Below are 17,249 nucleotides of genomic sequence, written 5' to 3'. Positions count from 1 at the left end.
CACCCGGAGGTGCTGCATGCAAATAAACAGAGCCCTGCAGACTCGGCTCTCTTCTTCTGCATTTTTACACTGTAACACCACAGCTTTCTTCTGCATGTCGACAACCCACTGCTCGTACTTCTGGGTCCCATAACACTGTTTCTTGATCACAGACAAGTCATCTAATGGAGAAGGAAAGATTTTTTTTTAAAAAAATGGCCTATAATGAAGAGCAGAGATCTCTTTATTCACGTTCTGATTCAAGGCATATTGTAATCTGCAGTACAATATATTGAATTGTTCTAAGCCAGGCTAGAAGATATGGTCTCTATCATTGCATAGCCTTTGATAAGGTGAAGACACGCATGTTAATGGCACGCTGGTGTGGTTGTCTAAGATTCATGAGATGTTTTTAATTGGGGACCTTGATTTTGTCTTTTTTAAAAAATTTCTTTAAACTGATAATGGTTCTTCCCCCTCCCCCCCCCCCTTTTATTTATATGTAGCATATACCGTATTTTTCGGAATATAAAATGCACTCCCCCCCAAAGTGGGTGGAAATCTGTGTGTCTTAAACAGCTAATGTTGCTGAAGCCCTGCCCACCCACCAGCCCCCACCCTCTGGCCTTCCTTGCAGCAAACAGTCAGCTGATTGTCGGTTGGATCGGCCTCCCGATGATCAGCTGTTTCAGAATTCCTATTGCCACCCCCGCGCACCCCATTTTTGGCCTCCACATCCCATTTTGGGCCTCTGCACACCCTGTGTTTTGGCCTCTGCATGCCCCATATTCCGCCTGTTCCGATTGCCCAGAACAGGCCAAAAATGGGGAGCACAGAGGCTGAAAATGGGATGCGGAGCCGAAAATGGGGCGCGTCGAGGCAGCAATAGGCTATGGCAATCCCTGCAGCCTGAAACAGCTGATCATTGGGAGGCTGATCCAACTGACAATCAGCTGCTTGTGCTAATCAAGCTGTACTGAAACTGAAACGGGCTGTTTACTGCAAGGAGGCAAATTGCTGGGAGGCAATTTGGGAAGATTTTTTTTCTTGTTTTCCACCCCAAAAGCTAGGTGCGTCTTATACTTCAAAGCGCCTTATACTCTGAAAAATATGGTAATTAACATCACCGAGCAATCTCAATTGTCTTACCAATAGGATAAAATTGTCTTGCTAGATCCTCTGCTTTCGACATCATCTGAGATACAATAGCTACAAAACGATTTTGTGGACGGGTCCCAATAAACCTAATAACTGTAGTAAAAATAAAAAAGAAACCGCCATTATTAGCTGCACATTTAATTCTTCTAAAATAGTTACAAATCTTTTGTCGGAGAAAGCATTACGTTGCTTTAAGAATGTGGCAAACTAATTTATTACGCTATCTTTGTTTAAACTTTTGCCTTTCGAAGATACAGCTATCATCCCAATATACCCATCATCAAGTACTTTGCAACGGTTGCTACCAACACAACATGAGTGAGTAAAATGGCTCAAAATGTATGTTTTTTTCAAAAGGCAGATGCCCTAGAGCAGTGGTCGCTCGTGGTCCACGAGAAAATTTTGGTGGTGCGCAATGTTCCCCCCCCAGCAATTAATTTAGGCTGCTCGGGAACACAACGCTACGCTGCTTACATGGCCCGCCCACCCGCTGGGCCCCACCCTTTGGCCAAGCGCAAACCTTACCTCATGTAGAGCCATATGAGCTGGAACTGGAAGGTAAGACCAACGGCGGCAGAGGGAAATTGGTGGGGAAGTTGGTCCCATATTCCAGAGCTGCAGTAGTCAGGACTGGCCCCTTAGTCATCCCGGAGCAGCTGCTCCTCCACCTGGATGCATTGGCCTGCCATGGCCTGGAGGAGCTGCTCTGGGATGACCAAAGGGCCAGACCTGTGACTACTGCAGCTCTGGAATATGGGACCAACTTTCCCACCAATGTTAGCAAGCCACCGGCAGTCAAAATTCATATTAGTGGTCTGCAAGATTTAAAATTATGAGTTTGGTGATCCCTGAGGTCCAAAAGGTTGGCGACCTCTGCTCTAGTGGTGTAGCTAGCCTAGTTTTGCTGAACAAAGAAAACTGAATGAACCTTGGAGCACTTTAAGTTTATACTTGCATACGTTTTCATAAGGTAGAGTCCACTTCACCACGTGCATGAAATACAGGTGGTCCTTGACTTACAACAATTCATTTAGTGATTCTTTGAAAAGTTGCAACAGTTTTTTTCACACTTACGACCGTTGCAGCACTCCGAGGGTCATGTCATCAAAGTTCAGGCGTTTGGCAGCTGACTCCTATTTATGATGGTCCTGTGATCATGTGATCACCCTTTTTGTGACCTTCTGATGGGCAAAGTTCACTTAACAACCAGGTTACTGATTTAACAGCTGCAGGGATTCGCTTAACAACTGTTGCCAAGAAAAGTCGTAAAATAGGGCAAAACTCTTGCATAGCAGCCGAAATTTGGGGCTCAGTTGTGGTCATAAGTGGAGAACTATCTGTATTACATTGAGAGGCAGCTTAAAATGTTAGGATTGTATAATGCTTCAGGGAGGGTTCAGAGAGCAGCTGACGCATCAAGAGCTTCATTCTTTTCCAAATCCCACTACAAGATCCTAAATCTAGCTAAAGCTAAATCTACCAACCCTTCTGGAATTGTAGTTAAACACATCATCTATCTATATATTCTATATATTATTATATTATCTATTATATATATATATATAATAATAAATATAATATAATATAATATAATATAATATAATATAATATAATATAATATAATATAATATAATATAATAATATATATAATATAATATAATATAATATAATATAATATAATATAATATAATATAATATAATATAATATAATATAATATAATATAATATAATTAATATGTGAAATACCACTCATGCATCATCACAAAATCTCCAGAATCGTAAAGCCTACAAAACTTGAAATTTGGCACATATGTTCCTCTTGGCTTCTAGGTGCTCACTACGAAAGGATTTTTCGAAATGACCATCGGAGAATTAGTGTTTCATATATTATTATTAACACACTCTGATGCTAAGGAGTTCTACTCCTCTCCACCTGAAAAGAAATCTGTCCCAAATGCAAAACACAAACAGAGGAGAGGAGTTTCCGCTTCAGTTTTAGTTTCACAGCATCAAGCAGCTTTAGTACAGAACAGTTGACCTAAGCCATGCCCAGGCTCCTTGCTATGTCCTTCTTGCTCACACAGCAAATACTGTTTCAGTTTCCAAACAGCCCTCAACCCTCTCTGGCACACTGACAGGATGCTAGGCAGATGAATACCGATGGATGCTGGTAGGTAGAGGCAGAATTTTTTTTCCCTTATTTCCTCCCCAAAAACTAAGCCCGGCCACATAGTTTCGTAGTGAAGCACGGGTATCGAGCTAGTTTATAATGTGTTTATAATAATACATGAGCCATGGTGGCACAGTGGTTAGAGTGCAGTACTGCAGGCTACTTCTGCTGATTGTCAGCTGCCTGAAATTTGGCAGTTCGAATCCTACCAGGTGTTGTGGTTAGCTGGCAGCAGGTGTGGACAGCTGAGGAGAGCGAGGACTCAGATGAGAGGCCAGGACCATTAGGGAGTGGACTGCTGCCTTCAGAGATTGTGGAGGGTTGGCAGCAGTGATGAGGAGGTTCCCGAGAAGCCTGTGCCAAGTGCGCTTGCGTGCAGGATTGCTCGGAGGAAAGAGCAGTTACAACAGCACGGGCAACTCAGAAGTAAGGCTGCAAAACAATGGCCCCTCCCTCAAGAGGATAAAAGCCAGGTTTGAAGAAAGCGTTCTTTGCAGAAGGCAAAGACGCTCTGAAGCTCAGCCTCGTGGACATCATAGTCAGTATTTGCAAACTCTTGTAAATTAGTTCTTATCTCTGGGTTTTTGGCAGCCTTGACAAACAACTTGGCAAGGCTCTTTCTTGTTGGAGCTTATTAGCTGGAAGCAGCTTTTTATCTGTGAAGAAACGGGATTTTTAGCTGAAACTTAAAACAGATTATATTGCTGCCTTTGTGTTGTTGTTTGCTTTCTTGGAACCAAGTTTGGGTCAGAACACCAGGCTCAAGGTTGGCTCAGCCTTCCAAGGTGGAAAAAATGAGGTCCCAGATTGTTGAGGGTGGTGGTAATATGCTGACTCTGTAAACCACAAAGCGGGCTGTAAAGCACTGTGATGTGGTATATAAGTCTAAGTGCTATTGCTATTATGCTCCCACCCATTCTCAAGAACCTTTTCCAAATCAAAGCCAAAGCCAAATATTGTAAAGCTTAAATCCATGTATTGGCTTACAACAATAAACGGAAGTCCCAAAGATGCCTTTTCAAAAGGCAACTGGACTTTGAAAAATAAAGTCCAGTTGCCTTTTGAAGAAGCACCTTTGGAACAAACCATGACTTGCATGACTGAGAATCTCTGCATAGTCAAATAAAGGGAAGTGTATTGGTGTATTGTTGAGGAAGAATCTAATCTCTACCACAAGGGAAGGGAAGAATACAGGGCTGGCATTGTGGCATTCCTGGAAAAGCCACCTGGGTTCATCCGATCCAGGTCCCATTGGAGAAATCCCTTTAAGTCTAGAGTCATGCAAAGTACACAGAGTTTGAAACACTGTATATGACAATTGTTAGGAATATAAGTCACCTAACAGGTATTTGGGTTAGAAATATATAAACCAGGATAAACATTTTAGTACTATATCTTTAAGGGAATGCAAGAGCATGCAATTGGGTGTGGTTTCTCAAACAGCCATAAGATGGAGCCAGAAACCTGGGTTGTTTAGTCTGAGTCTCAGAAGAGAGTGTGAGTGTATCTCTGTTTCCTTCTGTTGGAAAGTATTGCCTTTGCTCCATTTCTTCTAATTGACTGATATTACTGGATTTAAAGTAAGTCTGTTACTGAACTGTTTTTTCACACTGGACTTTGATATTTGGATTATCCCTGGATTGAAAAACTGACCGATTTACCTGTGAATGACTTTTGGACTGCTTATTTTGGACTTTGCTTAAACCTTTCTGGAAGTAAAAACCTACATTTACTGTACAGTGTATCTGTGTACTGAGTCTGTATTATTCCAACACTTCTCTCAAATACGTCTCCCTGTATGCGCTCATTCTCCTAATGGGGAATTACCACAACATGCATGCTGAATTGTGTGTAAGAGTTTTTCTTCTCCTGGTCCAGTTATGGCTCTCTTCCATTAGGGATTTTAACTGCTCAGAATTGCTTGACAATTCAATAATGGCTATAAAAATGGTTTGAGCTGAAAATATCCCCTCATAAGTAAAAAAAAAAAATTCCTGGAGGTTCAAACAAACTGTTTGAATTTCACCAGAAACATTCTCACTGTCCTATTCTAGAAGGGTTCTTAATTCAACGTAGGACTTCGCTGGAAGATTTCAAAGTTGGGATAATCTATTCTAAACGCAAAACAAGGCACTTTGAACTTGAAACGGAGTCTTTTCAGCCCCAAATGTTTCAAACGTGGCACACTTTTAGGAAAAAAAAACAAAAACACCCCACTTTGAAATCCCTGAAGGAACCTGAAATTTGGCAGGATTCAACACAGGAGTGTATCTCAAATTGATGGCTTAAATTAATTCATTGCTATGAGTCTATTGAGGAAGAAACGTGTGTTTAGGTGAAAGTCCCTATCTAGGAATTAGTTTAGCTACAGAGCATCATCTGACACATGCAGAAAACTTTCATTCTTTCTGGACCTAAGCAGCTGTCTACTGAGTACAGCTGTGTCCCAATTTCTAGCCCAGGGATGTTTAATGGAAATGCCAAACAGGATCTATATGGGGGTCTTTTAATTCGACCATCAAGACCAGAAGTGTCAAACTCAAGACCTGGAAACAGCGAAGGACCGGCCTCTGCCAGTGAAAATGGAGCTGTACCAGGGCTGCAGGAGGCCATTGCAGCCAAAAATGGAGCCGGGGGGAGGAACGCATGCCCCCCCGAGCTCCATTTTTGTTAGCAGGGGGCTGCAGGTCCATCGTGGCCGAAAACGGAGCTTGGGAATCTGTTTCTGCGAGAAGAGCACTCGGGACACCGTAGGTTCCCCCCAACATGAGTGATGTCATGCTGGACATGCCCACCATGGCCTCCCGAGGTCAAACACAACCGTGAGGCGGCCCTCAATGAAATCGAGTTTGACACCCCTCATTAAGACTCTTAAACTGTTTGGCAAATGGAGCGCATATGCATGCTTGACTGGTTCATACTTATGACCACTGCTATGCCCCCAAAGTCATGTGATCCTAGTTTGCAACCTTCTGACAAGCAAAGTCAATGGGGAAAGCCAGAATCACTTAACCACCGTGATACTAATTTACAACTGCAGTGATTCGCTTAACAAATATGTCAAGGGAGGCTGTAAAAACGGGGCAAAACTCACTTAACAAATGTCTCACTTCCCAGAAATTCGGGACTCAATTATGATCGTAAGTCGAGGACTACCTGTAGTACATCCACTATGGCTCTTCAGATTATGGGTTCATCTCACTGAGAGATGAGTTCTACACACGGCAGTTCATCCCCAGTATATCAAGTCTCAACCGAACTATGACATGAAAAGTGTCCAGAAAGCACTCCAATCTGAACCACAGGTACACTGTGCAGAAAGTTAGTACCCACCTCTCTCCTCCAAGAATGAAATATTTTAGCATATATTAAAAAGGCAGAATATTATATTTCCCTGGGTGAGAAAAGGAGAAACATGTTTTTAAAGATGAAGAGCAGCGCCCTACAACCCAGCAGATAATTGGTGCACATTAAGACTGGGCCAGCCTAGCTACAAGACAGAAATCCTCCAGCTCCAGGGTGATGGGATTAAAACATGGCCCCTCAAGACATAATAGGATTAGCCTTCTACCCATCTAACAGCAGGGCTCACTGCATTGCAAAATCACCTGGGGACATTACATCAGCCAGGAGGTTCCAGCAAACTTGACTCAGACAAACATGACTCCACATGGGAGTCTGACTACAGCCAATAGAACACATGCTCTTGCCACAGGAACAGGAAGCTCAAGGGCAAGGCCCAAGAGCTGCCCAGGACCTAAAACCCACGTGGTCCTGTCCATAAATAAATCATCTGTCCCATCAGCCTCCATGTTTCCAGGGTGTTTCTCCCCACTTGGAACTGAACCCAAATGGCTATTTCTTCCAACAACTGATACCAGATTTCATGGGCATTCCCCACTACCTATTTGCAGCAGAGGGAAATATGAGGCAAATACGGTCGTGCAATATTAATGTATTTCCTTCATTACACACACACAAAATTCTTAGTATAAATCGCCGAGGAACAAGATTAATGTACATGACTGCTTGTGGTCTTCTTCTTAGCCACTATGAGAACATAATGCAGCCTTATGCCTGCCTATTCCTATTCAAGTATATATCATCTTAATTTGGAGTGGAGACATTGGAGAGAGGCAGCATAAAAATTCCAGCATAATTAATTGCATTGTAAGGGATTCCAAGGTTAGGCGTGGTCACGACAGGTTGTTTCACACAAAGGGTGCTTTGTGACCAATAAATACCCTGAGCCCTTATAAAATTGTTTGCCTCTTCCATGGTCATATGAACTTGACTTGGGTGCCTGGCAACTTGTTCACGCTTACGACCAGTTGTTACGCATCTGGCAAATGTGTGATTGTCCTTTGCAATCTTCTCTGCTGGCTTCCCCAGAAAGTCAGTGGGGAAGCTGGCAGGGAAGCTGGCAAGCTGAGGGGACTCCCTCTCATCTCTGGGAGCTGCCTGCCTGCTGGGGGATAATCTCAGATGAGATTTCCAACCTGCAGTGAATTTCTCCTCCTTTCTGTTTTCTTTTGGACTCCAGAAAAGGAGCTAAAATAATCAAGGTTTTAAAATTTTCAGGAGTTTAGCTCTGTTTCTGCAACCAGAAGAAGGGTTCTCCCCTGCATCAGATCTCTTCACCTGAGACACCTTCTGCTTAATGACCTAGGATATCACTTAATGACTGCAACCAGGGAGTGCTGGGATTGCAGTCGTTGAATGAAGCAGTCATGTGGTTGTCTCACTTGATGACCCTTTTGCTTAATGACCGAGATTCCAATCCCAAGCATGGTCATTAAACTGAAGAACTACATGTACTCTTTAAAAAAAAAAACAACTACTTGTATTCCAAAAGAGAGAATTAGAATGGAGGCTCACTTTTTTCAGGTTTGTGAACAATTTCTTCAAGGTCCTTTATGTTCTTTCTGACTGTTGAGATCACTTCAATATTGAGCGAAGCACAAATCTTGCAGATGTAGTCTATGGCCTCACCTATGTTCTTGGCACTGCCAATGCCGGGAGAAGCGGTCAAGCCTACAATCTGAATAATTAAGATACATTCACATTCACTTTAAAGCAGAAGTACCACACATCAATTAAGACACTGAAACATGAAAAGAAACAGCAAGAGATCCCTTGAAATCAGAAGAGAAATGACCTCTTCTTAACCTCATTCAAAGAAATACCAGTACTAGGATGAAATAATTACAACTGAAACATAAAAAGCATAATTACATGGTATTTAGAAATTAAGTTTTAGAAGATGTATATTTTTCCTACTTTCAATCTTGCTTCTCATTAAAAACAATTCCAAATTGACCTTGCCTCAAAACATTGTGGGTGCTCTACCAGTGAAAGTTTTCAAAAAGACTGGACAACTATTTGTCTGAAATGGTGTAAGGCAGGGGTGTCAATCTCACATCGTCACAGTGACGTCACGTGACATATCAGGACTTTTTTCCTCTTTGCTAAACTGGGCATGGTGTAGAGTCTCATGCTTAAGCAGGGGGGGTTAGACTAGAAGCCCTCTGAGATCCCTTGCAACTCTATTATTCTATGCTATAAATCTTACTGTTATAAATCTTGAAATAGGCCAGGTCAATAAAGAGGAATGGTTGGAATTTCTAGAATGCTCTTTATTATTGTTGAGGTATTTTAACAGAATCTTAAAAGCCTGCCAGACTTTCTCTAAAAATCAAGGTGGATTGTTTTGAGCTTCTTTCACTTTCACACTTTCTTCTTTCCCGGGAATATTCTTTTTTGAAACTCTTCCTCCCCTTGCCATTCCCAGCATCCAATCTACAGCATATTCCATCGCATTTATTTTCACTTATTTAAAAGGGCAATACATTTCTAGGATAAATCACAAAACACTGCTAGTTGCTGGATCAGATCATCAGTTTCTAATCCCAGAAATTATTAGACTTTTATCCTTATAGCCATCGGGAGTCAGGTACAATTCAAAGGTGTGTAACAACAATATTTCTAATTGTTGGACTTCCGGTTTGCAAGGCTTCGGCGGTGGCAGGAATCCGCGATCGTGCGCGGTTTCTGCTGCGCTCGCCACTGGAGTGCCCCCGATCCAGCCGGATTTGGGGGCTATTAGTTACCCCATAGAGGTAACTGAAGACAGGAGAGATCCGGCAGGGATCCGGGGGAATTGCAATGCCCCTCCCCAGCTGGCTTAACTCCCTTTTCTGAAAGCGGTGGAGCGGCGGTCAGCAATGGTCACCACAAAGAAGCTTTCATCCGGATAAGAATGCGCAGGAGGAAGCTGAAAAGTGAAAGTTTTTGGGCTGACCGGGACAACAAGTAGCATTTAAATACCCTGGAATTTAAACTTCATTAACATCGTTCCCAAAGAAGATCGGAAAAAGTGCTGAATGAAAGTAGAAAGGGAAAGTTTGTTTTTTCTCACTTTCCTTCCTTATGGTGATAGCAGATGGAAATCAGAAAAACCCGTTTTGGCATCAGCAGGTAATTAAATTGGAAAATTAAAGCCAAGGGGACATTAAAGATTTCTGAACACTGGAAAAAAAAATTTTTTTTGCTATAAGTGGGAAGGGAGAGGAAAAGAATTAATATTAAGATTTTGCTGGAGGAGGCTGCTTGGAATTTATAAGACTAGAGTTAAATTGTAACAAGACTTCTAAAAGATATATTTTGGAACTTTGCTACTGAATTATAACCCCAGGAAGAGAAAGTATAAAAAGAAGAAAGTCCTAAATGAAACAGTCTGTGTGTATTTGGATTGCTTGGTGACTTTGGGACCTTTGGAAATTATTATTTGAAAGACTAAAAACATTTGGGTTGTTTAAATATTTTTCACAATGGCATTACTTGTTGATGAATTGAAAATGGAATTTAAAAAGCTTAAAGAAGAGGAACAAGAAGGGAAGGGCTCTTCTGGATCTGTTTTTCATTTTTAGAAATGGTGATTTCTACCTATCAGAAACTACTAGAACAAGAAGATTGGGATGAAGAAGAAGCCATCTTTAATGAACAAGCAACTCTAGCTGGGGAAGAAAAGGGAAAGAGGGGAAAGAGAATGGAGAATTTAAGACTTAAAAAAACAACCAAAAAAGGGAAAAATAAGGTGAAAAATCGATACAATGTCAGAAAGCAACAGAAAAGAGGAATACAGAAGAGGGTGGAGATTAAGAGGGTGGAGGTCAAGAGACAAGGGGGTAAAAAGGCTAGATTGGAGAAGAAAGGAAGGGAAAAAGGGAAGAGAAGTTACAAAGGTTTGAAACAAGATGTAAAGAAACAGGATTTATTCAGAGATAATGGGTGAAAATATAATTAAAAAAGAGATTCTGCAAAAGTACATAAGATTGCATTGTTGTATTTGTATTTGAAATAATGTTAAGAAAACTGAAACATTATATGATTATAAAATGGGATAAAATATTAAAAGGAATATGTAAAAGGCTTAAGATTTAACGATAGAGTTTAATTTGCTATGGATTATTGTTTTAATTATATTATAAACTTATTATTCTTTCTTATTTTAAAATATAGTACGTAGCTTTAGAATGTACTAAGCAGAATCAGAATGAAAATTATATGTTATTTTAAGTGTTAAATTTAGGGGAAAGATATAAAGGCATCATACTTCAATCAGTGATTACAGGAGAAATTTTGTGTTAATGAGAAAAGATAATAGATAATTGAAATAGAACAGACAAAAGATATAAGTATAATGATTTAAATTGAGATGAAATAAATAAAACAGAATTAAGAGAGTGAAAAGAGGGGAGAAGCTATATAGAAAATGTAGAACAGTAAATAAGATATGAAATGGTATACAAAGTGAACATGAATTTGATTTATGTCTGTACAAAAAGATGTAACCCGGGACTAAGCCGCTTTCCAAAAAGAAGTTTTGTTTTCATGTTTTGTGTTTTGTTTGTGTATGTTTGTTTATTGAAAACTAATAAAAAATTTATAAAAAAGAACAAAAAAAACAGTATTTCTAATTATTAGAAAGAATTTATAACAATATTTCTTGAATATGTATTCAAGGGGTGGACAATTAGTCCTCCAGATGTTGCCTAATTACAAGTTCCAGTGCCTTTGATCATTAACTTATGGAATTAAAGTTCAGGAATATTTTTGGAGCGATATTTTGCTCAGCCTTGCTTATGGCTTATCATTTGCTTAATATTTGTTGCTATTTCTTGTTAAAACAAGTATATCAGCAATAATATATTTCAGAAAATAAGGCCTAAGCCTGCTCAAGTGTTGGAAGCAGAATGATGAACAGATCAATAATTGAGGACACCTTTTGAATGCCAAGTTTGGCTTTGTGTTTATTGACTGTGTTTATGATACTGGAATAACACTGCTGTGGTGGGGTATTTTTCCTAAAAGTCTCATCTAAAATAACTAAGCAAGTACATGTCTTTCTATGTGCTTGGCACCACAATGTGCATTACTTATTGAACACTAACTGCATTCTTTTTGTTCATGGATTAAAATTCACCAAAGTCCAATTTTTTCCCCAAAGTGAAGCTCAAGTGATCATTAGTTAAGAAAAGAGTGGAAGACAAAGTGGATCTCTACCACAATATTGTCAGACTAAATGACTCCTAGAGTACAGGTGTGCATGCTATCTTCTTGAGAGGTTCAACATTTTCTATGATGGGACTCCTCTCCGGGGGGATGAGTCTGCCTACTGAAATGAGGTGGATTGGTTGCTTTCGTGGTGTGGAGACAATAACTTGGTCCTCAACACCAATAAGACCAAGGAGCTTATAGTGGACTATAAAAAGAACAGATCAGACCTTCAGACCTTGCTTATCAAGTGGCCAGTTTTAAGTTTCTGGGTGTTACCCTAAAAGAGGACCTGACCTGGGGTGCTCACATTGCAGCCCTGGTCAAAAGGGCCCAGCAGATACCTGAGACTTCTCAGAAAACAACAACTGAATGAAAAACTGCTGGTGACCTTCTACCGCTGCACCACAGAGAGTATTTTAACTTACTGCACTTCTGTATGGTTTGCCAATTGCACAGTGGCAGATAGGAAAGCACTCCAGAGGGTTAATGTCATTGCCCAGAAGATCATTGGTTGCCCTCTCCCCTCTTTGGAAGAGCTTTATAACTCTCGCTGCCTTAAGAAAGCTCAAAACATTCTCAAAGATCCATCTCATCCTGGGAACCTTTTTTTTTTTTTTTGAACAATTACCATCTGGCAGACAATACAGAATAATAAAAACAAGGACAACTAGGCTGAAAAACAGCTTCTATCCCAGGGCAGTAGCTCTTTTGAATTCTACTGTATAGTGCAGTATTGGTGCGGTGTGTGGGGGGTTCGGTTAAATGTGTGGAGGGTGAAGGATGTGTTTATTTTTATGGTCACGGTCACGATGTGCACTGAAGATGCTGTTTGATTTCATTGTATGAGGTGCAATGACAATAAACTAAACTAAACTAAACTGTACTGTCTTCATGTATTAGAAGAGGATACACAACTTACTAATAATGACATATTTCTTTTACCAACACGAGGAAGCTCCCAGTATTATCTTACCTGAGGTAATGAGCGTGCTCCTTGCTTCAGTTTAAGGTCCAAATACTTGAACATTAGCACATTATATGGGTTATTCCCCGTAGTGTTGTGGCACTCGTCGAATATCATCAATGTGAATGTTGAAAGAGAAATATTTGTCCCCTTATTATTCAGAGAGTTCAAAAGAATCTGGGGCGTCATGACAATAATATCATTCTCCTGAATAACTATTTCTGCAGAAGTCGAGGAAGCATTTTCTCCACAGATGCCGTCAATTTTGTAGCTGCAAGAAAAGAGATAGATACTTCTCAGAGCACCATCAATCTTGTTTAAGCCTTCGATCTAAAACTACAAAATTAGAAAAAAATAAAGAGAGAGGTCATCCAATTTCCTAGACACTCACATAGACAAATACACTCAAATACTCATAAATTGGTCATATCTGAGAGCTCTTTTTTTAATTGCAACATACACATAGGTGCTTATCACATTGTACACATTACAAAGCAAGCTGCTGTTCCAGACACTGATTTCAAAGTAAGCAAGGGTACTAAATTTCATCCTTGAGATATGGCAGACCATCTTTCTATAGAGCAGGGGTCTCCAACCTTGGCAACTTTAAGACTTGTGGACTTCAACTCCCAGAATTCCTTCTTGGCTGAGGAATTCTGGGAGTTGAAGTTCACAAGGCTTAAAGTTGTCAAGGTTGGAGACCCCTGCTATAGAGCAGAGGTCCCCAACCCCCAGCCCGCTACCAGGCCTTGAACCTTTCTGAACCAGGACAGGGAAGTGAGAGGCGACCACGTGTGTCCCTGCCCCTTGTGCAAATGGAGCTATGCATACAGGCATGCTTGCCTGCTTCATGCGCAGGACTTATCTCCTCTCTCCCCCACTTCCGCTCCTGCACCGGCCTACAAAGCTGAAAAGATTGGGGAACTCTGCTGTAGAGCAACAGTCTAAATCAATGGCTAAAAAATGACACTTATTGCTATTATTTTAGAACTAGGAAGCAACAGGAAATCTGCCTAGGACAGACTTAAGATCATACTCAGTTTTGAAGTGTTCCTGGAAGACTTTCTTCTGTTGTTCATAAACTGGAACTTTTGTAGCGAGGAAGACTACTTTTCCTGTCTGCCCAGCAGGTCTGTTGCAGAGATGATGCTCACATATCATAATAGACACAAAAGTCTTCCCAGATCCTGTAAAAAGGAATAAAAGGCTGGTTGGACGCATTTGGAAGCCATGGGCTGAAAATCTGAATGACAAGCTGGCAAATCCATAACAGATGGTCCTCTCACATAGGAGATCACAACTGGGACTGGAAACTCCAACACGGAAAATCTCTTACCATAACAGGTTTATTTTCCTTACAGTTATTGAATCATTACAGGTGTTAAGCAAAACATCGTATCACGGTGATGTGATGATTTTATTTGCTTATTGCAAGCCAGTTGAAAATCACACGATTAGTGTCTGTGGGATACTGTGACAGTTATAAATAGTCACAAAGTTTGTTTGTTTTTTAATGCCATTTTACCTTCCAATATTTGCTAAACAAGGCAGATGGTAAGTGAGGGCTACCCATACTCCCTAGTCATTAACTTACATGACAATATTAATATTCCTTTCTAACCTGTTCCCTCAGCTGTAATATAATGCCATCTTTAAAGGTTGTGCCAAGATGATGTTTGTGAAGCACCATTTAAGTATTATTTACTGTTTAGTATTATTGTGTATAGGAATCTTTTGTGCATATTTTCAAAGACATTTTCACTAAAACCATGTTCGGCTCTTTAATACAACACAAATTATTCAGCATAAAAAGGGATGTTCAAGCCTAGATGGTATGGAAGAGTGAAACTTGGAATCCCCTTCAGCTTGGCAACAAAAAATGAGCCATCTGTCATTGACCCAGTGATTCTCAAACTCAGCAATTCTAAGATATATGGATTTCTAGCATGCTAACTGGGAATTCTGGGAGTTGAAGTCCATGCATATTAAAGTTGCTAAGATTGAAAAACACTGTTCTATCTGAATGAGTAGCAACAGGGACATATATGGAAATACGTGCTTTAAAAAATATGGGAGACGGGAGCAACAATTTTAGGTGACAAAAATGGGTTTCAAGAAATGTAGATAAAATAGACGCATATTTTACAACAGAATTTAAATAATTTTCCTTCACTGTCAAGTCCATTATTTTATGAAACGTTGATACTGTAAACAGTGCAGTACAAAAAAGAGACAGCAAGTATATGAAGTTTTCTTATATAATATGAACCCACTGACCTCCCTTGCCCATGGCATTTGATCTGACTGACTGATCAGGTCAAGCCAGAAATAAGCAGAGATTTCCTGATTTATTATTGTCCCAATACTTTCAAATTATTCTAAATGAAAGGGGGACATACACCCTTTTCTGAGCTGAGGACTGCAGTTGATCTGGGAGTGATATATCAAAGACCATACCACGGATGTCATCTGTCTGGTTCAGACATTTTGAGGAAGGCCTACTGAAAGACCCTTGTGGGAATTGGACAAGATGACCCCATATTATGGAACATGTCATCTCTGAAGAAATAAGAAGATACCTTTTCCTCTTATTCATGAAGGTTATTCCAATAAGCTTTTGACTACACTGACTGATGCCTGTGGTTTCTCCAGATATTGTTATTGTTTGTTTTAATTGATTATTACACTATTCTTCACAACTTTCATTTTTATTCCACATTCTACATTGCCCAGTCACAAAATTGAAATAAACTAAGCAAATAAATGGTGCTCTTCCTATTTACCCACACCTGTACCCATACACACACATACAGTGTACATACATACCGTAATTAAATATGATACAAATTTCTTCTTTCTTACATAAAGGATAGAAGTTGGTAGATGCTTCCTGACAGCTTCCCACAAGAAAAGCCAAAGGAGAAGCCAGCAGGAAGTCAGAAGTTACTCGCTCCCCCAATCTTTTTTGGTCTGCCAGTCATCATGTTTATCTATTTAGGTAAGCAAATATTGACTTATTATTTAAATTTCTTTGCCACGACAATTATTTTTCCTATTATAATATATACTCTTGTTAGATGATCACAGGACTGTCCAGCACTGGGATTAAAAAACATATGGTGACCCTAAAATTTAATGCTAATTTCTTTCACATAAGACTGCATTATCTTCTTCTTAAAAGATGACTCAATGTATCACAGGGTTGTCTGGTATTCCTATAAAGGGATAATCAAGGTTTGATGATGGCACTGGCAAACCATTCAGATCTCCATCACAGCAGGAGGAGAGAGAAAAGGAAATTGTAAACGTTTTCTTCTTATTTTCTTATACATTTTTATTTTGGCCTTTCTTTAAAAAAGTTTAAAATAACTTTCCATTCAAATCAGCAAGAAGCTTTCTTCTAGGTGTAACTGTAGTTCCGAGAAATACGATCTTACCAGTAGGGGCACAAATCATGGTGTGTTTGCCATTAAGAGCAGGCTCAGCAAGTTCTATCTGATAGCTCCTTGCCTTCCTCGGCACATATCTGGTCTGCTGGAAGGTATCTAGAAGAATAAGTGAACAAAAGCACATTGAAAAAAATGTAACATATATAAAATACAACATATGTATGGAATATGAAAAATAGAGTATCTACTATAGCAAAAGCACTCAGACTTACATACTGCTTCGTAGTGCTTTACAGCCTTCTCTAAGCAGTTTATAGTTGGAAGTTACAACAGCACTGAAAAAAGTGACTTATGACCATTTTTCACACTTTGGATGATTGCAGCATCTCCATAGGCACATGATCAAAATTTGGACAGATGGTAATTGGTTCATATTTTAGACGGTTGCAGGGTGGGATCAGCTTTTGCAACCTTCTGACTAGCAAAGTCAGTGGGCAAAATTTGTCACCTTATCAAGGCTGCTGAAAGTAATTTTCCTGTGAGGAAGAACCATAAGATCACTTGCTCTTTGCAGTGATGGTGTCAGCTGGTAATTTCTGAAGAACCTTCTTCCATCATAGCTCACCATTATAAAAGGTAACTATTTTTTTAAATAAATTTTTATTCTTTAAAAAACAAAAAATACAAAAATCTCATTTCCATTAACAGTTATTGTGTCAATGTGTATACATGTTTCTTGTTTTGTGACTATACATTATTTTTATCTTTATTCTTCACCCATTCGTACCACCTCTCCCATATCGCATAGTATTCTCGATCCTCTTTGTCTTTCAGTTCAAAAGTGATTTTATCTAGTTCAGCACAGTCCATTATTTTTCGAATCAGAACTTCATCTGGTGGTATTTTATCACTCTTCCAATTTTGTGCTGAAGTGATTCTTGCTGCAGTTAAGATGTGTATAATAAGGTATCTTTTATCTTTACTCAAATTCCCTATAAAAGGTAACTATTACGGATAAGTGTCCAAATCT

The 17,249-nt window shown here is 39.7% G+C and overlaps 1 protein-coding gene across 3 annotated transcripts in view; it reads right to left on the bottom strand.

Moving 5' to 3' along the window:
* Positions 1-17,249, bottom strand: part of RIGI (RNA sensor RIG-I) — a 43,181-nt gene that overhangs the window by 10,050 nt on the left and 15,882 nt on the right. For all 3 annotated transcript variants that reach the window (XM_087926533.1, XM_087926534.1, XM_087926535.1), the window contains exons 6-11: positions 16,268-16,375; positions 13,867-14,017; positions 12,840-13,101; positions 8,186-8,348; positions 1,129-1,230; positions 4-161 (exon numbers count right to left, since the gene is read on the bottom strand). In XM_087926533.1, the coding sequence (XP_087782659.1) occupies positions 4-161; positions 1,129-1,230; positions 8,186-8,348; positions 12,840-13,101; positions 13,867-14,017; positions 16,268-16,375 (944 nt within the window). The remainder of the gene's footprint in view (positions 1-3; positions 162-1,128; positions 1,231-8,185; positions 8,349-12,839; positions 13,102-13,866; positions 14,018-16,267; positions 16,376-17,249) is intronic.

Source organism: Pseudonaja textilis, chromosome 2, assembly GCF_049901715.1.
Source record: "Pseudonaja textilis isolate UNSWEBS1 chromosome 2, rPseTex1.2, whole genome shotgun sequence".
Taxonomy (NCBI): domain Eukaryota; kingdom Metazoa; phylum Chordata; class Lepidosauria; order Squamata; family Elapidae; genus Pseudonaja; species Pseudonaja textilis.
This window is presented reverse-complemented; position numbering and strand designations above follow the sequence as displayed.